At 35.2% G+C, this 16,036-nt stretch overlaps 4 protein-coding genes and 1 long non-coding RNA gene across 8 annotated transcripts; 3 read left to right on the forward strand and 2 right to left on the reverse strand.

The window, feature by feature from the left end:
* Positions 1–1,600: 1,600 nt before the first annotated feature.
* LOC107272805 (exocyst complex component 3) lies at positions 1,601–4,643 on the reverse strand. The gene has a single exon (XM_015750358.2). The coding sequence runs from the start codon at positions 4,088–4,090 to the stop codon at positions 1,844–1,846; it is 2,247 nt and encodes a 748-aa protein (XP_015605844.1). The 5' UTR covers positions 4,091–4,643; the 3' UTR covers positions 1,601–1,843.
* Positions 4,644–4,811: 168 nt separating this feature from the next.
* Positions 4,812–6,448, forward strand: LOC107273062 (transmembrane emp24 domain-containing protein 7). The gene is made up of 3 exons (XM_015750896.2): positions 4,812–5,129; positions 5,311–5,556; positions 5,680–6,448. Exons 1-3 carry the CDS (start codon positions 4,974–4,976, stop codon positions 5,917–5,919), a joined length of 642 nt encoding a protein of 213 aa, XP_015606382.1. The 5' UTR covers positions 4,812–4,973; the 3' UTR covers positions 5,920–6,448.
* A 477-nt stretch (positions 6,449–6,925) lies between these two features.
* LOC107272859 (CDK5 regulatory subunit-associated protein 3) lies at positions 6,926–9,549 on the forward strand. Of its 2 annotated transcripts, XM_015750492.2 has the most exons (9): positions 6,926–7,118; positions 7,334–7,508; positions 7,588–7,826; positions 7,923–8,193; positions 8,279–8,406; positions 8,484–8,777; positions 8,864–9,075; positions 9,154–9,325; positions 9,412–9,549. In XM_015750492.2, exons 1-9 carry the CDS (start codon positions 7,113–7,115, stop codon positions 9,481–9,483), a joined length of 1,569 nt encoding a protein of 522 aa, XP_015605978.1. In that variant the 5' UTR covers positions 6,926–7,112; the 3' UTR covers positions 9,484–9,549. The 2 variants fall into 2 exon arrangements, with proteins under 2 accessions (XP_015605978.1, XP_015606068.1); XM_015750582.2 differs by lacking the exon at positions 7,334–7,508.
* Positions 9,550–10,037: 488 nt separating this feature from the next.
* Positions 10,038–15,817, reverse strand: LOC107272955. 2 transcript variants are annotated; one of them, XM_025085868.1, is made up of 5 exons: positions 15,378–15,817; positions 11,952–12,201; positions 11,256–11,423; positions 10,870–10,979; positions 10,038–10,756 (listed from the first exon to the last, which is right to left on the reverse strand). In XM_025085868.1, exons 1-5 carry the CDS (start codon positions 15,505–15,507, stop codon positions 10,590–10,592), a joined length of 825 nt encoding a protein of 274 aa, XP_024941636.1. In that variant the 5' UTR covers positions 15,508–15,817; the 3' UTR covers positions 10,038–10,589. The 2 variants fall into 2 exon arrangements, with proteins under 2 accessions (XP_024941636.1, XP_015606190.1); XM_015750704.2 differs by lacking the exon at positions 15,378–15,817 and adding an exon at positions 12,828–13,066.
* On the forward strand, positions 13,085–14,661 carry LOC112494503. Of its 2 annotated transcripts, none has more exons than XR_003059989.1 (3): positions 13,085–13,180; positions 13,660–13,894; positions 13,958–14,661. It is a non-coding gene; the product is annotated as an uncharacterized LOC112494503 (long non-coding RNA). The 2 variants fall into 2 exon arrangements; XR_003059990.1 differs by having other exon boundaries at positions 13,093–13,176.
* Positions 15,818–16,036: the final 219 nt, after the last annotated feature.

A 16,036-nucleotide genomic window follows, 5' to 3' on the forward strand; every position in this document is an offset into this window, starting at 1 on the left:
TGAAAATCATTTCTTTGAAGCTCTTCGCCTCGGGCCTTCAGCCTATTTCATGCCATCTCTTTCTATACTCTTTATCCTTTACCTTTATTTACGAAAAAAAAGTGTGACGTAGTGCGTCGCGAAACGTCTCTTTCTATACTCTTTATCCTTTATCTCCATTTATGAAAAAAAGTGAGACGTAGTGAATTGATACGTTTGAATAAGTGCGTCGCGAAGACATTATCTAAAGTTCGCGTAAATTCGCGTATTGGTCTATTCGTAACAAGTGAAGAATTAGTCCGCGATGTGTCTTGATCACGGTCGTACATACAGGTCTTGCAACTCCCTTGGAGGGGGTAGTCTTCTTTTAGAAGCATCTTTCATTTCGCTTCATGACCACAAGAGGTGTTGCGATCAAGCGATCCGTTCCTATTTCTCTCTCCCGCAGCTGACTGTAGAGTGAGATAGATAAGGGGGTCGCTCGATCACAGCAACGCTTGTGACTAAAATTTAAAATGTGCCGTGCTTCAAAACCACGTCTACCCCCACCGCTGAAAATTGGGCGAGTTGCAAGACCTGTATGTAAGACCGTAGGTTTCAACAATCGTTCTGCTACGCAGCATCGGTAAAATATGTATTAAATATGCTTGTGGCATCATACGCTTCAGTGCAGACAGACATGAGTTGCTTGCTTTTGTCATATTAAACTTACCGAGCTTACACTGTGCGATCGAATTTAGGATTGCAAAGAAAAAAAGTATTTAGGCTATATCCGATGAGTTGTCTCGTTCTAAGTGTTGCTTTGGGAACCAGCGATAAGTAGCGGAGGACTGTGCCCGCCAGGCTACCCGTTCGTGATCACGTTCAGCTCGGCTACGACGGGATATGCATTATCGACAGAGGCGATGATCACAAAATTCTATTCCCCGGCTCGCCGCTACGATTTAGCGCTATGTTTTTGGTATCAGCTAAAACCGTAGCGTTGTGCATCTCCCTACTGATCTCTGAGTTTGGTCCTGATAAGACAGAGATGAGTAGGGAGATTGCCAATGAGCCTGTTTTTGGTGGTCTTTGATTATCGTCATCAATCTCATTAATTTGGTTAGGATTCTTCGTTAATTGTTCGTCTGGCAAAATCTGCCATCCTGGATCATTTTCATCTTCTGCTAACCATTGTGAAACACTTTCAAGAGTTTTCAATTTCATCGGCTTTCGGTAATTGACGTACTAATCTTAGAAATGACTCGATATCAAGAAATTGACCAAAGTTCAAGACAAAGTTATCTTCAGAATCACCAAAAAGATTTTTCGACATTTTTTAATATGGATATGCATAACTAAAGTTCAAGCGTATGCAATGTTATTACAGCAGTCAACCAGCGTATATGATTTCAAAAAAATTCACAATTCATTGTCAATCAGTTTTCAACAAAAGTTCATGTAGAAAAGTTTGTTTATAAATTCTTTTCAATTACATAATGGTAAATATACTAAAAGTACTTGAATTATATTATTTACAAGTAATTTTAAATTTGTCAGTTAATTTCAGTGTTACTATTATAGTGAAAAAATAAATAATCTTTATTAATATCTGATACTGTATTGTAGCATAACTAATAAATATTCTAAAAAGGTATATTTAAGATTCCTAATAAAACATAGCAATAAATTAACGACTAACAATAAATTGTATAATGTCTTGCAATGATTACTTCCAGTTGTCGAACATATATTTCATATGAATTATATTCAAACTTTCACTAATAAAAATACTTCTTATTATAAAGTATCTACAGTGTTAGTTTTCATTCATCACTGAAGTGTCTGATTCTTTCACGAATTTCGTTAATATTCTTTTAGATACTCAAGGCTTCCAATTCAAGAAACTATCTTGAATTACGATTTGCTTAAATATGCTATTAGGCATAGACTGCAGCGATTTCCTGTTGCGTTGTGCTTCCAGAATGTAAGACACTTTTTCCCTAGCTTCAGCACGCGGTATGTCGCCCCTGAGGCTGAGTAATCTAACCAGATGATCTTCCGTTATGTCCGGATATTTCTCGACTAGCGAATGCAGGTCAAGCGACAAAATCTCAGAATCTTCGCAACGTAATACTTCGGCAAGTCGTTTGATTATTTCAAACGGTGAATCAAAGTTGCCGACCTTAGGTGCTATTCTAACGAAGAAGTTCTTTAGCTTATCTGCCTCAGTCATTATTTTTGAAGTGCAAGTCAAGCACTCGTCATACGTTTTCAACGATATCTTACGTTGCAGCATTGCTGCAATGTATCGTTTGGCTATGAGGTTTTGTGCCTCCGTTATAACGTATTCAAAATTCTTAACACGTAGATGATTGTAATCCTGGAAATAGTCTTCCAAGGTGACACATATTGTCTCGACTGGTATCGGTGATGATAACCATTTTGGCGTCAGCAAATCTTGAAAGTGAAGCTCCAAATCGAGGAAAGATTCTTCAAGTAGAATCTTAGCCGCCTCATCGCGCAACAGTTGGTAATTCCCTAAAAGAGTTTCAAATTTCACAGCTGCGTCGGCGCTTATATTTGGTACCCAATAAAGTTGTTTCATCTGTTGCGCTAATTCGACAAATTGCAAGCAGTTGTTTACCACAGTTATCATATGATGCGTAAAATAAGGTACCAGACTCCTGTCCTCAAAATGTTTGTTTTTAAATTCCAAGATTGCTTGATGGTACATATTGCCATATTTTGTTACCTGTTCAATGCATAGGACAAGGGCCTGCGCTGTTAGATTGGCACTAATCGTCTTGGTCACTTGAAGATTTTGATCAATCATTTGAAATATTATAACGGGTGCCGCAGTATGGTAGTATATTTCTTGTGTAGTACCTTCTGGTAGTACTCCACTCCACCAATCAACCTTTTCTGTTTCTAGAGTTTTTTTCATCCAGTCTTCATAGTTCTGGCACATATTTCGCAAGTATTTTTCTTGAAGATCATTGACTATTGCATTACTGAGTAGTGGTCCAATATCGCTGGTGTCTATATTGAGTTCTGGATGTCGCATCAATTCTGGTCCACTGTAAGTATTCATTATCCAGGCTAGTAATGAAACGTATTCATTACCTTCAAGCCCATTAGCAATGATATCTTTTAAATGTTGAGATAGACTAACATGATACATTTCAACAAACTTTCTCATTATGTTATATGAAGGTGGAAAGCAAGGTTGACAAAGTGTTTTAACAACTCTCAAATCCTCCAGGATGAGTTGCCTTGTTAATTCAAGATATCGAACTAGCCACATTTTATTGTCAGCTCTTTCATCTACATGAGTACCTTCGATGCGATTGGCGACAGATTTTTCTAATACACGAATAGCTATTTCTTTCCACTTCTTAGGCCTTCCAGGAGGTATAAACCCACTCTGACGTTGTCTTTGAATAGCAAAGTGATCGGCTTTCTCTTCTCTTTCTATGATTCTAAGGGCAGTTACAATGACTGTTGGCTCCTTCCTCACAGTATTCAAAGTTCGATCAAGCACCAGTCTGATCTGCTTTTCCATAAGCTGTGAAAGTGTCTCTACATCCTCGAAGTAAGCTTTCAACATGATTTTATCAGCAGTGGATTGATTTGGAAGCTTGTGCAATTCATAAAGCAAATCATCACGAGAATTTTCTAGATCCATTAGACTCTGATGAGCATGTAAGAGTTTGCCATCGTTAATCCATTGCTTTGTTTTTTCCACACTTTCAGGAACAGTAAAAATATGTTTTAAATTTTCTTTAGCAGTGACATATTGTGAGTGACGCATATTCTCATCTTGAACTGCTTGAAGCTTTGCATTCAGTTCCAGGACAGAACCAAATGACTGTCCAATCATGTTGAGCTCTTCCTTAATCGATTGAATACTTTCAAGAGAGCTTTGAAGCTGATCAAATCCAACACGCACTCCATCTAATTGACTTTGCATTCCAGTTTTCAACATAGTTTCGATTGAGGCCTTCTTTCTACTGATTCTGCGTTTAAATTGTTCAACTTTTTCAAGTTGACCTGGACGCTGAAGCATGTTTATTACATGCTTCGTTCCAGTTGCTTTAGCTTCTTCTTCTAGTTTTTGTAAGTCCAACATCTTCGTCGTACTTTTAATATTTTAATTCTCGAAAAATTGTTGATTGAAATTTTTTTGACAACCGTTACGTATGTACAATTTTCACTGTAGGTTATGTTATGTTACATATGTCAATCGTGCCAACGATCGTGCCTTCTCCTTCCAAACGTTCGAAAAATCACTGAATTATCGACGAAACTTCATTTACTTACTTTACGTTCATATCTCATCAAACTGTAGTCCACTAACGTTTCAAAATCTAACTAGATATAAAGCAATTACTTTAATAAAATAAATGGATAATATACGAGAGTATTATAAATGATTGCACTATTTATGAAAACATGATTGGCAGTGGTATGACTCTGTATACATACAAGATCGCTGCTTGTGGCACTGAATGATAAGAAAAAAATAAGAATATAAACCATTTCTATTCAACTAAGATAACATTAAATTTTTACAATAGATTTTCATTAATCTTATTTATATATTTTTTAAGAATATAATTGCATCTTAAAAGTTTTGAAGTATTAATTAAACTTAGTACTATTAATTTTTTATTCATAATGTTTATGATATTTAATGAATTTATATAGTGTGATGGTGTTGCTATCGCCGTTATTATTAACGTCGGAGGAAACGGGCATATTGTTGATACTCATCTCTGTTGTTGCATTATTGCCGTGGCAGTAGTATTCATGAAGTAGATGTCGCTTTGAGCCAAGAATTTCGTTACGAACATCCGGCCACGTTAAAATAGCTTGTTTGATATAAATTTTGCGAACCGGGGTTCATTGGGGTTATTTTCGCGGTGCGGAGCTGGGCAGAAAAAGTGTTGTGTCGTGCTCGGAGGCTTAAATGCTTATTTGATAGCCAGCAGCAGTAGAAAAAAAAATAAAGAATGGACTACTGGTCAACGTGGTTGCTTTGCATTTCGCTCCTCGGCACCGTTTTACTTACGAGTGGCGTCGAGTTAACCTTTGAATTACCAGACAACGCCAAGGAGTGCTTTTATCAAGAAATCAAAAAGAATGTCTCATCCACGCTTGAATTTCAGGTATATTTCTTGCAAAGGATTTATCTTTTGATCTTTGAATATAAGATTTCTACTGAATATAATTAATCTATTTATTATTACGTTTCTGGGAGGGGCATACTAAAAATTATTAGTATTAATTTACAATATTTAGACAAATTATAAGACTTGAATTTGCTACATAAATTATTTTGATTGGCAGGTTGTAACAGGTGGACAGTATGATGTTGATGTTACATTAGAGGCACCAAATAAAGAAATTATTTATCGACAAGTGAAAACACAGTTCGACTCACACACATTTGTACCAGCAGTGACTGGTGTATATAAAGCATGCTTCAGCAATGAGTTTTCCACATTTTCACATAAGCTCGTGTACATGGATTTCCAAGTTGGAGACGAGCCACCTCTTCCTGGCCTTGGTGAACACGTAACTGTCATGACTCAAGTAAGTTTATCATTAGTTTTTGAGTCATACATTAAATCTAAGTAGTCAATTGGATATCTTTTATGTTATATACTTTTATTCCACTGACATAACTTCTAAGATTTTGTATTGTACCATTTATAGATGGAGTCGTCCGCACAAGAGATACACAAACATTTGAGCAGTATCCTAGATTATCAGACACATCATCGATTACGTGAAGCTCAGGGCCGAAAGCGTGCTGAAGATCTAAATGAGCGTGTATTGTGGTGGTCTGTTATGGAGACTGCTGCAATCCTTATTATTACTATAGGCCAAGTTTTCGTTCTTAAAAATTTCTTCACTGAAAGGACCTCCTTTCAATCCTCCTTTCAAAAGCACTAACATTGTCGTTAATCAACGAGACCTCGTAACATCGTGAGCCCGTTGCACAATGTTCCTGTCTGATTTTCTTGGTGATCGACGAGCAGATTTTTAAAGCGTCTTCTAGATCGTTTATTGCGTTGATCGAGTGCCGGGACAGTCATTTTCTATTTCTGCGATCGCTCGATCGTAAAACGCCGGTCGATCATTGATTCCCGAATAGCGCGAGAACAGTAAGAGCCGTAACGTTCCGTCGTAAGCGCCATTGGACATACGTTTTACGTCGTGTGTATTTGTACTTGGGTATTAATTTATGGAATGATAGACATGTGTACTTTAATGAAGGTGCCAGTATGACCTATGAACTTTGATGGGAAGAGTAGGAGCAATAAAATTGCCTTACATCCTCTGCTTCTCAGATTTTGGCGTGAGTGTTAAACCTACGTCAAAGTCAGCAGTTCATTATCGATGACAGCATCATATGATTTATGTTTCTTCATACTGTATGTGTGTAATACAATCGATTAAAATATTTGCGTGAATACTCGAACCTTTGGTATACGTCGATCAGTTATTTTTATCTGGCGCAACACCTTACATCGCTTATTGCGCGTTCCAACGTAGTATAAATTCAAGACCAGCTTTAAATGTTCTCTTATTCACTCGAATTAAATTAACAAAAAAAAAACAAGCAGAAGATGAGCAATTATCTACAACTAATGGATGGACTTAAACAATTTTTAGATTTCCTTAGAATTATTATTCACTAAATTATTTAGTGATGATCTTAACTTGATCAATCGTTAGTTTCGTAATGGCATTATAGAACAAAAAGAATGTCGTGATGTAATGACAAGGTATGCTGAAGCAACTACGTTGTGTTTTGCGGTTCGTCCGTTTACAGTTTGCTATATTTTTTGTTCTGCATATGCAGCGCAGGTGAATAAATGTTTTTTTGCGTGTGTGAATATCGATAAACTAGCATTCTTGAAAAACTTGCATCATCAGTGGAGAAGCCACGTATCGACAAGTGGCAAGGAAGAAAATTTAAATAGGAAGTACGTGTCATATAGAGACAGGCGGTGGTTCAGCGTATGTGCTACCGCGCCGTTATTCAGTGACAATAAATAGAATCTATGTAGCAGCTGTTTTAACCTAAGATTTGAAGTTTCATTTAATTTTTTATCTATAAATTGACATAAAAATTCAGTATCATGGAGGTAACTATGATGTTAAAAGTATAGTTTATGTTTGATAAATTTTATGTTACTCATAAGTGTACATATGTTGACAAAAATATGTAATTGAAATTTTGTATGATACCATACTGTTTTATTCTACCCATAACAAATGGATATCGAATGAATAATATTAATGTTGTATTTAACATTATGTGAGTAAGTGTAAATTCAATAGAAAACTTTACTTGTGTTAGGAACAAAATATTCCAATTGAAATCAATGCTGGTAAACTACTGGAATGGTTAATTAATAGAAGACATTGTAATCGAGACTGGCAATCAAACGTTTTAGTTATAAGGGAAAAGATTAATAATGCTATTCAGGATATGCCGATTCATGAAGGCATTGCTAAGTTGTTGTCTGGCACATGTATGTACATTTAATTTTAGTAGAAAAAAGTAATATTCATTTGGAAAGGATACCTATTTTATGTTATATTGGTTTTCAGATATAAATTATTTTCACTGTAAAAGGATAGTTGAAATATTGAAAGAAACTGAAGCAGATTCCAAGAATTTATTTGGTCATTATGGATCCCAACGAATGAAAGATTGGCAAGAAATTCTGCGTTTGTATGAAAAGGACAATCTTTATCTTGCAGAAGCTGCACAAATGCTTAATAGAAATATAACCTATGAAGTACCCAGTTTTAAAAAACAAATCCAAAAGTTTGAGCAAAGTCAAAATGTAAGTAGCATAATTTAAAACATTATAAAATTGATGTTAAGTAATAAAATTTGTATACAAAATGAGATTCTTGTTCATCAGTAACACTATTTTTAGGAGTTGGATAAAAAACAAGCTGAGTATAAGAAATCAGAAAACACTGCACAATCAGAATTTACAGCTCTTTGCAAACAATTAGGAATTCCTGGAAAAAAAATTAAAAGAGAATTGGTAGAACGTATCATAGAGTTACCAGAAATTTATGATAAATTTGCTAAAAAAGCAAAATCCATAGAAAACGTTATAGAATTTTATAGTACCTTTGTTCAGTATACATTAGGAAGACAACATGATGGTGGCTGCGTACCTATGGTCAAATACATCTGTGGTAACTTTATTCTTAGTTCATTTTTCTATTGGGTATATTTATTTTATATCATTTATTTCATTTCTTATATTATTATTTATTTCAGAAAATGGTAATGTTACCACTTATGAATGGACATACGGTGAACCACCATTATCCATTATGGAACCACCTTTGAATATAAACTTTGACGATGAAGATGACAATACGAATAGTCAAGACACTATTAATGAGGTATGATATTTATCAGAATAATAATAATTTAGCATAATTTATTAAACAATAGTTTTTCATATTTGACACAATTGTAGATAGATTTTGGTGAAAGTGCTGCTGGTGGTATTAATTTGGGTGCAATAGATGCTGATGGTGCTATCAACTTTGGAGATGATGTTAATTTAGAGAATGCTGGGGATATAGACTGGGGTAACATTGGTGTGGATGAAGTTGTTGAAGGCGAGATAGACTTCAACGTTTCTTTGGAAGAATCGGGTATTGTCGTTGAGGATGCTGGAAATGATGGAGGCACTGCAACGGGAAACGATGCTTTAACTATATTGGATAATCCAGCAACAAGAAATGATTTTATTGACCAACTATTTGAAGTATGTCATAAATCTATTTTATCATATACTCTATAAAAATTGAATTTATCATATTAACAATAACAAAATAATTTTACTTATAACAGCTTGAAGCCTTTTTGAAATTACGACTTTATGAACTTCAAGGCGACAGTAGTAAGAGTCTTTTGACCATGAGTCAATTCCAAGAAGCATCACCTTTGCTTCAACTTGCCACACTAGATAGTACTCAAAGTATGTTAGATAATGTCCAAGTTCTTCTAACGGAAATTTTGGACAGCAGAGTTCAGCATCTTCACAATGTCAAACATTCACCAAGGTAATAAATTCATTATGTAATAATTCTAAAGTGTTCTAGTAATGCATATTGATAATTATGAATAATTTATCGTGACAGGTATGTGGACGTATTGACTGGTGTATTAAAGCAAAAACTGTCATTGGTGGAAAAAATGGTTCTATCGCAAAAGTTGGTTGAGCAAAGAATAAAAGAAGCTAGAGAACAAGCTCTTGCGTTACAACCAATGTTAAAGCTTGTAATACAAAGGACAAAAGAATTACAGATCGAGGTGGGTATGACATTATATGAAATAGTATTAATTTTGTTGATCATCAAACGGCTAATTTTGAGCATTGATAACTATTTATTTTTCAGATTGAACAAGATATATCTAAGAAATACAAAAACAGAGTGGTACGATTAACAGGTGGTGTGCATACCTTATAAATAACGAAATTAAGTAACTGCGGGCTGTGGGATACGTTTGAAATAATAAAAATTGTATATGTTTCATGGGTTGTGTAATTTTTTTTACTGTTTGTCGTTGCTTAACTTAGGATACGTTCTTAATTCATTACCGGTACTACAAATACCATTGTGTTCTTGTGTACCAGCATGCAATTGAGAGTAGTAAATTTCGAAACGTACCTTGAATCATGTACTATAAATTGATTCCTTGTTACAACATTGATTTTATACTATCGATGTCTCTAATATATTTTTGAGCATATTATGAAAATTATTGATATCATTAAGAAAAGGTTTCGAACTTGAAATACTTATAAGTCTGTTGCAATTGATGCCCATAATATTTTGGTACATGGTAAATTTATACATTTCTAATGTAAATAAATATGTATGTATAATTTATGAGTGGATATTTTATATGTTATTCTCTAATTGCTAAATGTAATATACATCTCACAGAATAAGCTTGTCATTCATATAATGATTAACGATTATAACGACCGAGGTAGTGAGCCCGCATAAGGAGAATAATAAAATTATAGTTTGCATCGATTGTGTTTAAAGCTATGCAATTATTTGTATACACTACTCCATATGAAGTTAACGTATTTAAACATTATGATTATACATTTCTACCATTCTTTGTATGTAAAACAAAACTATCTGTTCCATAAAACATTCATTTTGTATGGTTTAAAGTGTATTATGCAATGACAATCCATTTGAAAAATATAATTTTGTAATTAAATATATTTTGTATTAAACTACAAAAATTAGTAAAAAATCAATATCTTGCAGCCAGCATTCACTAGTTTAAACTGGAACAATCAATATCTGTATGTCAAGTAGTATTTTTCGCAGCAAGTGTAATATTACCGATTTCTGATTAATATATTATGTTCGTCAATGGTATAAAAGAGAAGTGCAATTCTAGCAATCACTTTTTCTAAATTAACAAAACATTTAATTCCCTTACAATTAGAACATAATATATTTGGCACGAAATTACATTTGATTCGAATGCCTCCAGTCGATACCAAAGCTACCTTTTTCCTAACAGTGAAATCTAACTTGTTATGCAAAAGCTAGAAATTCATGAAAAGGTTTTGCACCAACCTCCATGGTGACGACATGCACATAGCTTTTGTTTTAGGACACGGATATCGACTTAAGCATTCTGCCAATGATCTGTCGCATTCGCACAAACGTTGGGCACATGATCCTGATGATCCCCATTCACCATGCTCAATAGCTGTAATCGAAAAATAATTTACTATGACTTTTGAATCCGGATTCACAAATCAAACAGATAAGTAACTCATATACACAATACTGATAATAAATAATAATATAGATAAAACCGACCGCAGATAGGTTTGTACCCTCGATGACACTTCCAGTAATAAGGGACAAAGTATTCTAAAAACATTGGGCACTCCGTAGCATCGTAACACCAGTCGTGCATCTTGCAGCATCTGAAATCAGACCTCTTTAACTTTTGAAAGGAATTAAATTTATCGAAACAATTGTGTAATTCAGAATATTGTTACTATAGCATAATTACAAAATTTCCTTCATCTACTAGTAAGGTATAACATCCTTGGGTATAACTAGTTAATTCAGTAGCGCTAATAATATAGGAATTTTCCATCTAGAAAATGTACCTTCTGCAATGCCAGAAGGTGGTTCGGATGGTCTTGATGCTCATAGAAAACTGTGCCGGTATACAGGTGATTCTTAGATGGACTTACCGGTCGATTCCGTCTATCGTGTATCCGGATCCCAGAAAGCCACAGTAACATCCGTAACCCTTGTAATCAAGAGGATTGCAGCCAGTGGCGCAGACGACCATATTATACAAATGTATGACTCCTCTTTTGAATCTTGCCCCGCGTAAATGTCGCCCGGCGTCTAACCAGCTGAAAGTGTCTCGTTAAAATTAGTTTTAACAAGCAGTCCGCTTAGCCTATCAAATTTCTGCATGAACTTTTTAGAAGTTTTTTTCTACGGCTTCGATACCTTTTGCAGAATTCTTTCATGAGACAAGTAATAATGCGCTGAGTGAAGTCGTTAACGACGTCACGTAGAGCCGTATCGATCGCCAGCATAAAATAATATTCTGCATCAAGTTACTTAATATCGCATACGCATATACATATGTATAAAATAATACTGTATGTCATTAAAAAGTCTTCAAACCTTCAAACAATATCTTTACATCACGTCTCTGACTTTATTTATAGCTTTGGAAATAAATGCAAGTTTTTTCATGTCTCGCTGACATATGAATTTGACTATACCAAATTATCTATTTGCAAACTCGAAATAACATGATAAGATAATTTTGCTTAAGGAGTATAAATAAATTTTGATCGTAACAGAAACAACAAAGACACTGCTTCGGATCTTACAATTAGATTCATTTACAAAAGTCATTTTGTCCTTACGAAATTTGCTTGGTCCAGCTGTTATTGAACATAGCGGAGTGTTTGGAAAATGAGGATCTCGCTTGACGAGGATACTTGTAATGACAGTCGCTGCTGGAAGATACACTTTCCCATGGATCCCCACTGCATCCTAGATACAATTCATCTCCGGATAAGGTATTTCTGTTCTCCTGATCCTCAACTCGATTCGTTGCCAGCTCGGAGTCTCGTTCCCGTCGATGAGCACGAGGAACACCGAGTATCTGACCCCCTGCAATGTTTGTTAGCATTTTTAGCATTTCAAGCATTTTTAACAAGCCTAACAACACACATCAGTATTATAAAAACTTAGACTATCGTCTCGACTATATTTTAATCTTCCTTATGATCTACTTCCATAGATCACTTTAAATATTATGTAAAAAAACTGATTCTTGTTTTCTATTTCAAACTAGATCAACTAATACGTTTATTGAATGATATTTAATCATATCAAAAATATGTTTCCCAATTATTTATTACTTGATTGATGAGTCAGTTAAAATAAGTTAATAAGGCAGAATACGACATCTCGTTGAAGAGCTTCATGTAAAAAGAACTAAAGAATCTACAGCTAACTTCAAGAAAGAGTTGTATTCTACAGTTTAGCGATGAATTATCCCGCATAAATAAGATCTATGGTTCCAGACTTTACACGTCTAACGAAAGATTACTTTTACGTTTGTTACAACCTATGCATATGCATGGTTTTGCACTGAGTATGTTTTATTGTTCTATTTCAGCATATATTTGTTAGTTTATGTAAAACCTTGTGTGATTTGCTAAAGATTGCATTGCTTACGAACTGTCAGAAAAAGACATTGAACTCGTGAACCGTATTACATGCGTTATACATACCAGTGCACGGAGAAATTCTTAAACAGTGAGTGAGGTTAGGAAGGTCGGTAATATAACAGGTGGCTGTATATACATAACGTATAATATAATTGGCATTAAGCACGCAGAAGACGTTTGGCATTGTGTCTTTGTAGCCTAGTGCGATTCATTTTTCCAGTGATCTAGGCTAGTCAACTTCTTTGTTCATAAAACTAGCTCGACCTTCGAGGCTTTTCAAATGCACCACAATCTACCGAACCACGAGTGCGAGGAGCGAACAAAGTATATCGCGTGCAAACTTCAACGATCTTCCGCTAGGTTGGCCAGACTCATCAGTTTATACCGGAAGGACGGAAGTTCAACTAAATCAGTAGGTATTCACTATTGTGCAGGTATTTTTTTTCCAATTTCGTTTATGCCGTTCAGGATTCTTTACGTATATTTGTTATGTATTTGACTATTCTAGTAAAATTCTATTCTTGCCGCGTGACCATGCTTACGTGCAACGATACAAATTGATGTCCATGAGGCCAAGCTTTGACGTTCAAATTTGTAATATACTTCATCCTAGTAAAATTCTTATCAAACAGGATATCGACTATTGCAGACTTGTATTACAACCAATTGATTCGAAAAGGCAGGAAAAATATTTCATCATTCGAAATTCCGGTAGACCGATAGAATTTTTATTCTTATCATAGAACTTTAATTGTGGGCATTAATCTATAGATTTTTCCTATACATTAAATATCCACCGCACGCCCGTTATCGATAAAGATAAACGTTGTCAATATTAGCAACATGTACTAAAAAAACTCTTGTGCACCAACTAAACGTCTAAAATCTGTTCTAGACATATGTTACACTAGTCCCATACTAGTCTTGCATCTAAAAATTTAACCTGGAGGGTGCGAAAGATTCTTGAAGAGATTCGCTGAGGAGTTCGTAAAATCTGGATCTTTGAAGTAATTGGGTCCTCAATTGCTTGACAAGGGTCAGCGGTGGAAATTGTCGAGTGGATTATGCGTGACAGCGAGCTCTAACTGTACGAGTATAGTTGGAGCATGTCGCGGTCTCTATTGCCTTATGTGAGAACCTTAGTAAAAAATTGTTGAAGGTGTTTTTTTTTTAAATAGTTTTTCTGATTTTAGGATTGATATGCTTCACGTGATATTACATTCAGCATGGAACGAAGCTAGAACTTTTTAAAGGAATCCTTGAAAGCAGCAACTTTCGTATAATATTCAAAAATTCGGTCAGCAGCTGCGTATTTTGCGGTCGGGAATGACAGCCAAGTTCTAATTAATTGCGTGCTAACGAAGTCATGCGTCTTTGCGAATCGTCGAGAGGATAAGACACTGAGAGAAGAAAGAAAGCTGTATAAGAATCATGTACCTATTAATTAGCTCTTTGTGCAAGAAAGGACTATTCAGAGAGTTTTGTGTGATTTAATTGGAACAACTTAAACTGTTCATTTGCTATTATCCAGACGAGCAATATTCTTCACACATATTATCTTCGAATTAGAAAACTTAGTCCAAATTCTGTAAAAGTTCTTTTCTGTGATTAAGTTGATATTATGGTTTTTGCTAATACCTTTTCACACTATTTGAAAAACAAAATCATTTGATCAGAAATTCTTTGAAATACTTATCCTCGTACTGTGACAGGTGATATTATATATACATATACATATATCCGTTATATGTAATATTATAACTACATCGTTTTAATGAATAGCTGTTTTTGACATAAAATCTATGCTTATCATAAGTAATTGAAAGATACTTGTCAGGGCGATAATAACGATAGAGTAAACTGCAAGGACCTGATGAGCGTCAATCAATAAAAAATCGATCTTTCAAATGGCAGTTCTGTTGACTAATTGATTTTTTTGTATTTAAAGAAGATACACTATTTATTTATATGCACGGTCTCAGTAAATCATCTTCCTTTTGTATGTATTTAGCCTGGACCTTAAATCAAATTGATAAAGATAGCTGATTCGGATGGAAACGTGACGATCCTTTGGTCTGATCTTTGGAGCCTTTTTTCTACAGGAAAATACTTCCCTATGAATGCCTAGAGGTATTGCTGTCGGCTGATTGGCCAGTCAAGGTGTATCTCCCATGAGAATACATGACGAAGGAAGAGATAGATGGAAAACGAAGTAAGGAAGAAAAGAAGGAAGGAAGAAAGTTACTAAGAGATCTTCTCCCGACCTGAACAATTCGTTAGCAGGTTCAGTACATGAATAAGATATTGCTGTGTGTACATATGTGTGTATACGTGCTGTGTGGGTCACCTATCTAAAGGCCATGTGTCTGGAACGTAGCGGAAGCCTCGCTAGTTAACTTCTCCACTCCTGTGCGAACTTCATTAATTAAACGCCTCGTTACCGTGTTCGGATTTGGTCCTTTCACAAATACCAAAACCTATCCTGGCGAATGGATGCTTGGACCATTGTCAAAGAGAAGAATCACAGATACGTCATAGAAAGCAGTTACGAGGATGTCTCTATGATAAACTAGTATTACAAATGTATTATAGATTGTTTTGGCGTATACGTACCAGCACATGCTGATGTTAGAAGCATTGTAAGAAATGCTAAAGCGTATGTTGCACGTGGATTCCGAGATTGTTGAAGCAATTGACAGTTGTTCCAGCTGCTGGATACACGGGTCCAAAGTGAATGATGCATTTGGGTTTCCGTTATGAGGTAGGATATCGTGATTTTTTTTACTTCTGTCACCGGGTAACTTCCGACAATGATTTCTTAGTTATTGCTGGGTTCACCACTAAACGACCAAAGTTTTTTTGAATTTTCCCGCCGGTCATCGCAATGGCAGTTAAATGTGTCCCACCATTGATTTCGTTCACTATTCACTTTGCTATTTTTCGAATGAGTTTTTTTTTTATTTATTAAGTTTACGCGGAAAAAAAACGTCTCCTGGACCATTTGCTCTTTATGGAGTTTCTTCTCATCAAGGACTGCGTTTCTGATGGTTGGCCGAGAGTAAGTGGCGAAGAGTAAGAAGCAGCACCTGTCTTAGAAAACGACATACTGTTTCCCCTTCTACTGTTCCTATAGATCTTTTAACGTTCTCCTACCAAAATGACAATGAAGAGTTTTCGCATCATTTTTGAGATCACCGGAAACCAATTTCATACAATAGTGGTATGGAAGTTTGAAATTGTCGGTTACTTTTTTTTCGATAATAAAAGTAATG

This window comes from Cephus cinctus, unplaced genomic scaffold (assembly GCF_000341935.2).
Source record: "Cephus cinctus unplaced genomic scaffold, Ccin1 Ccin1_scaffold0008, whole genome shotgun sequence".
In the NCBI taxonomy this organism is placed as follows: domain Eukaryota; kingdom Metazoa; phylum Arthropoda; class Insecta; order Hymenoptera; family Cephidae; genus Cephus; species Cephus cinctus.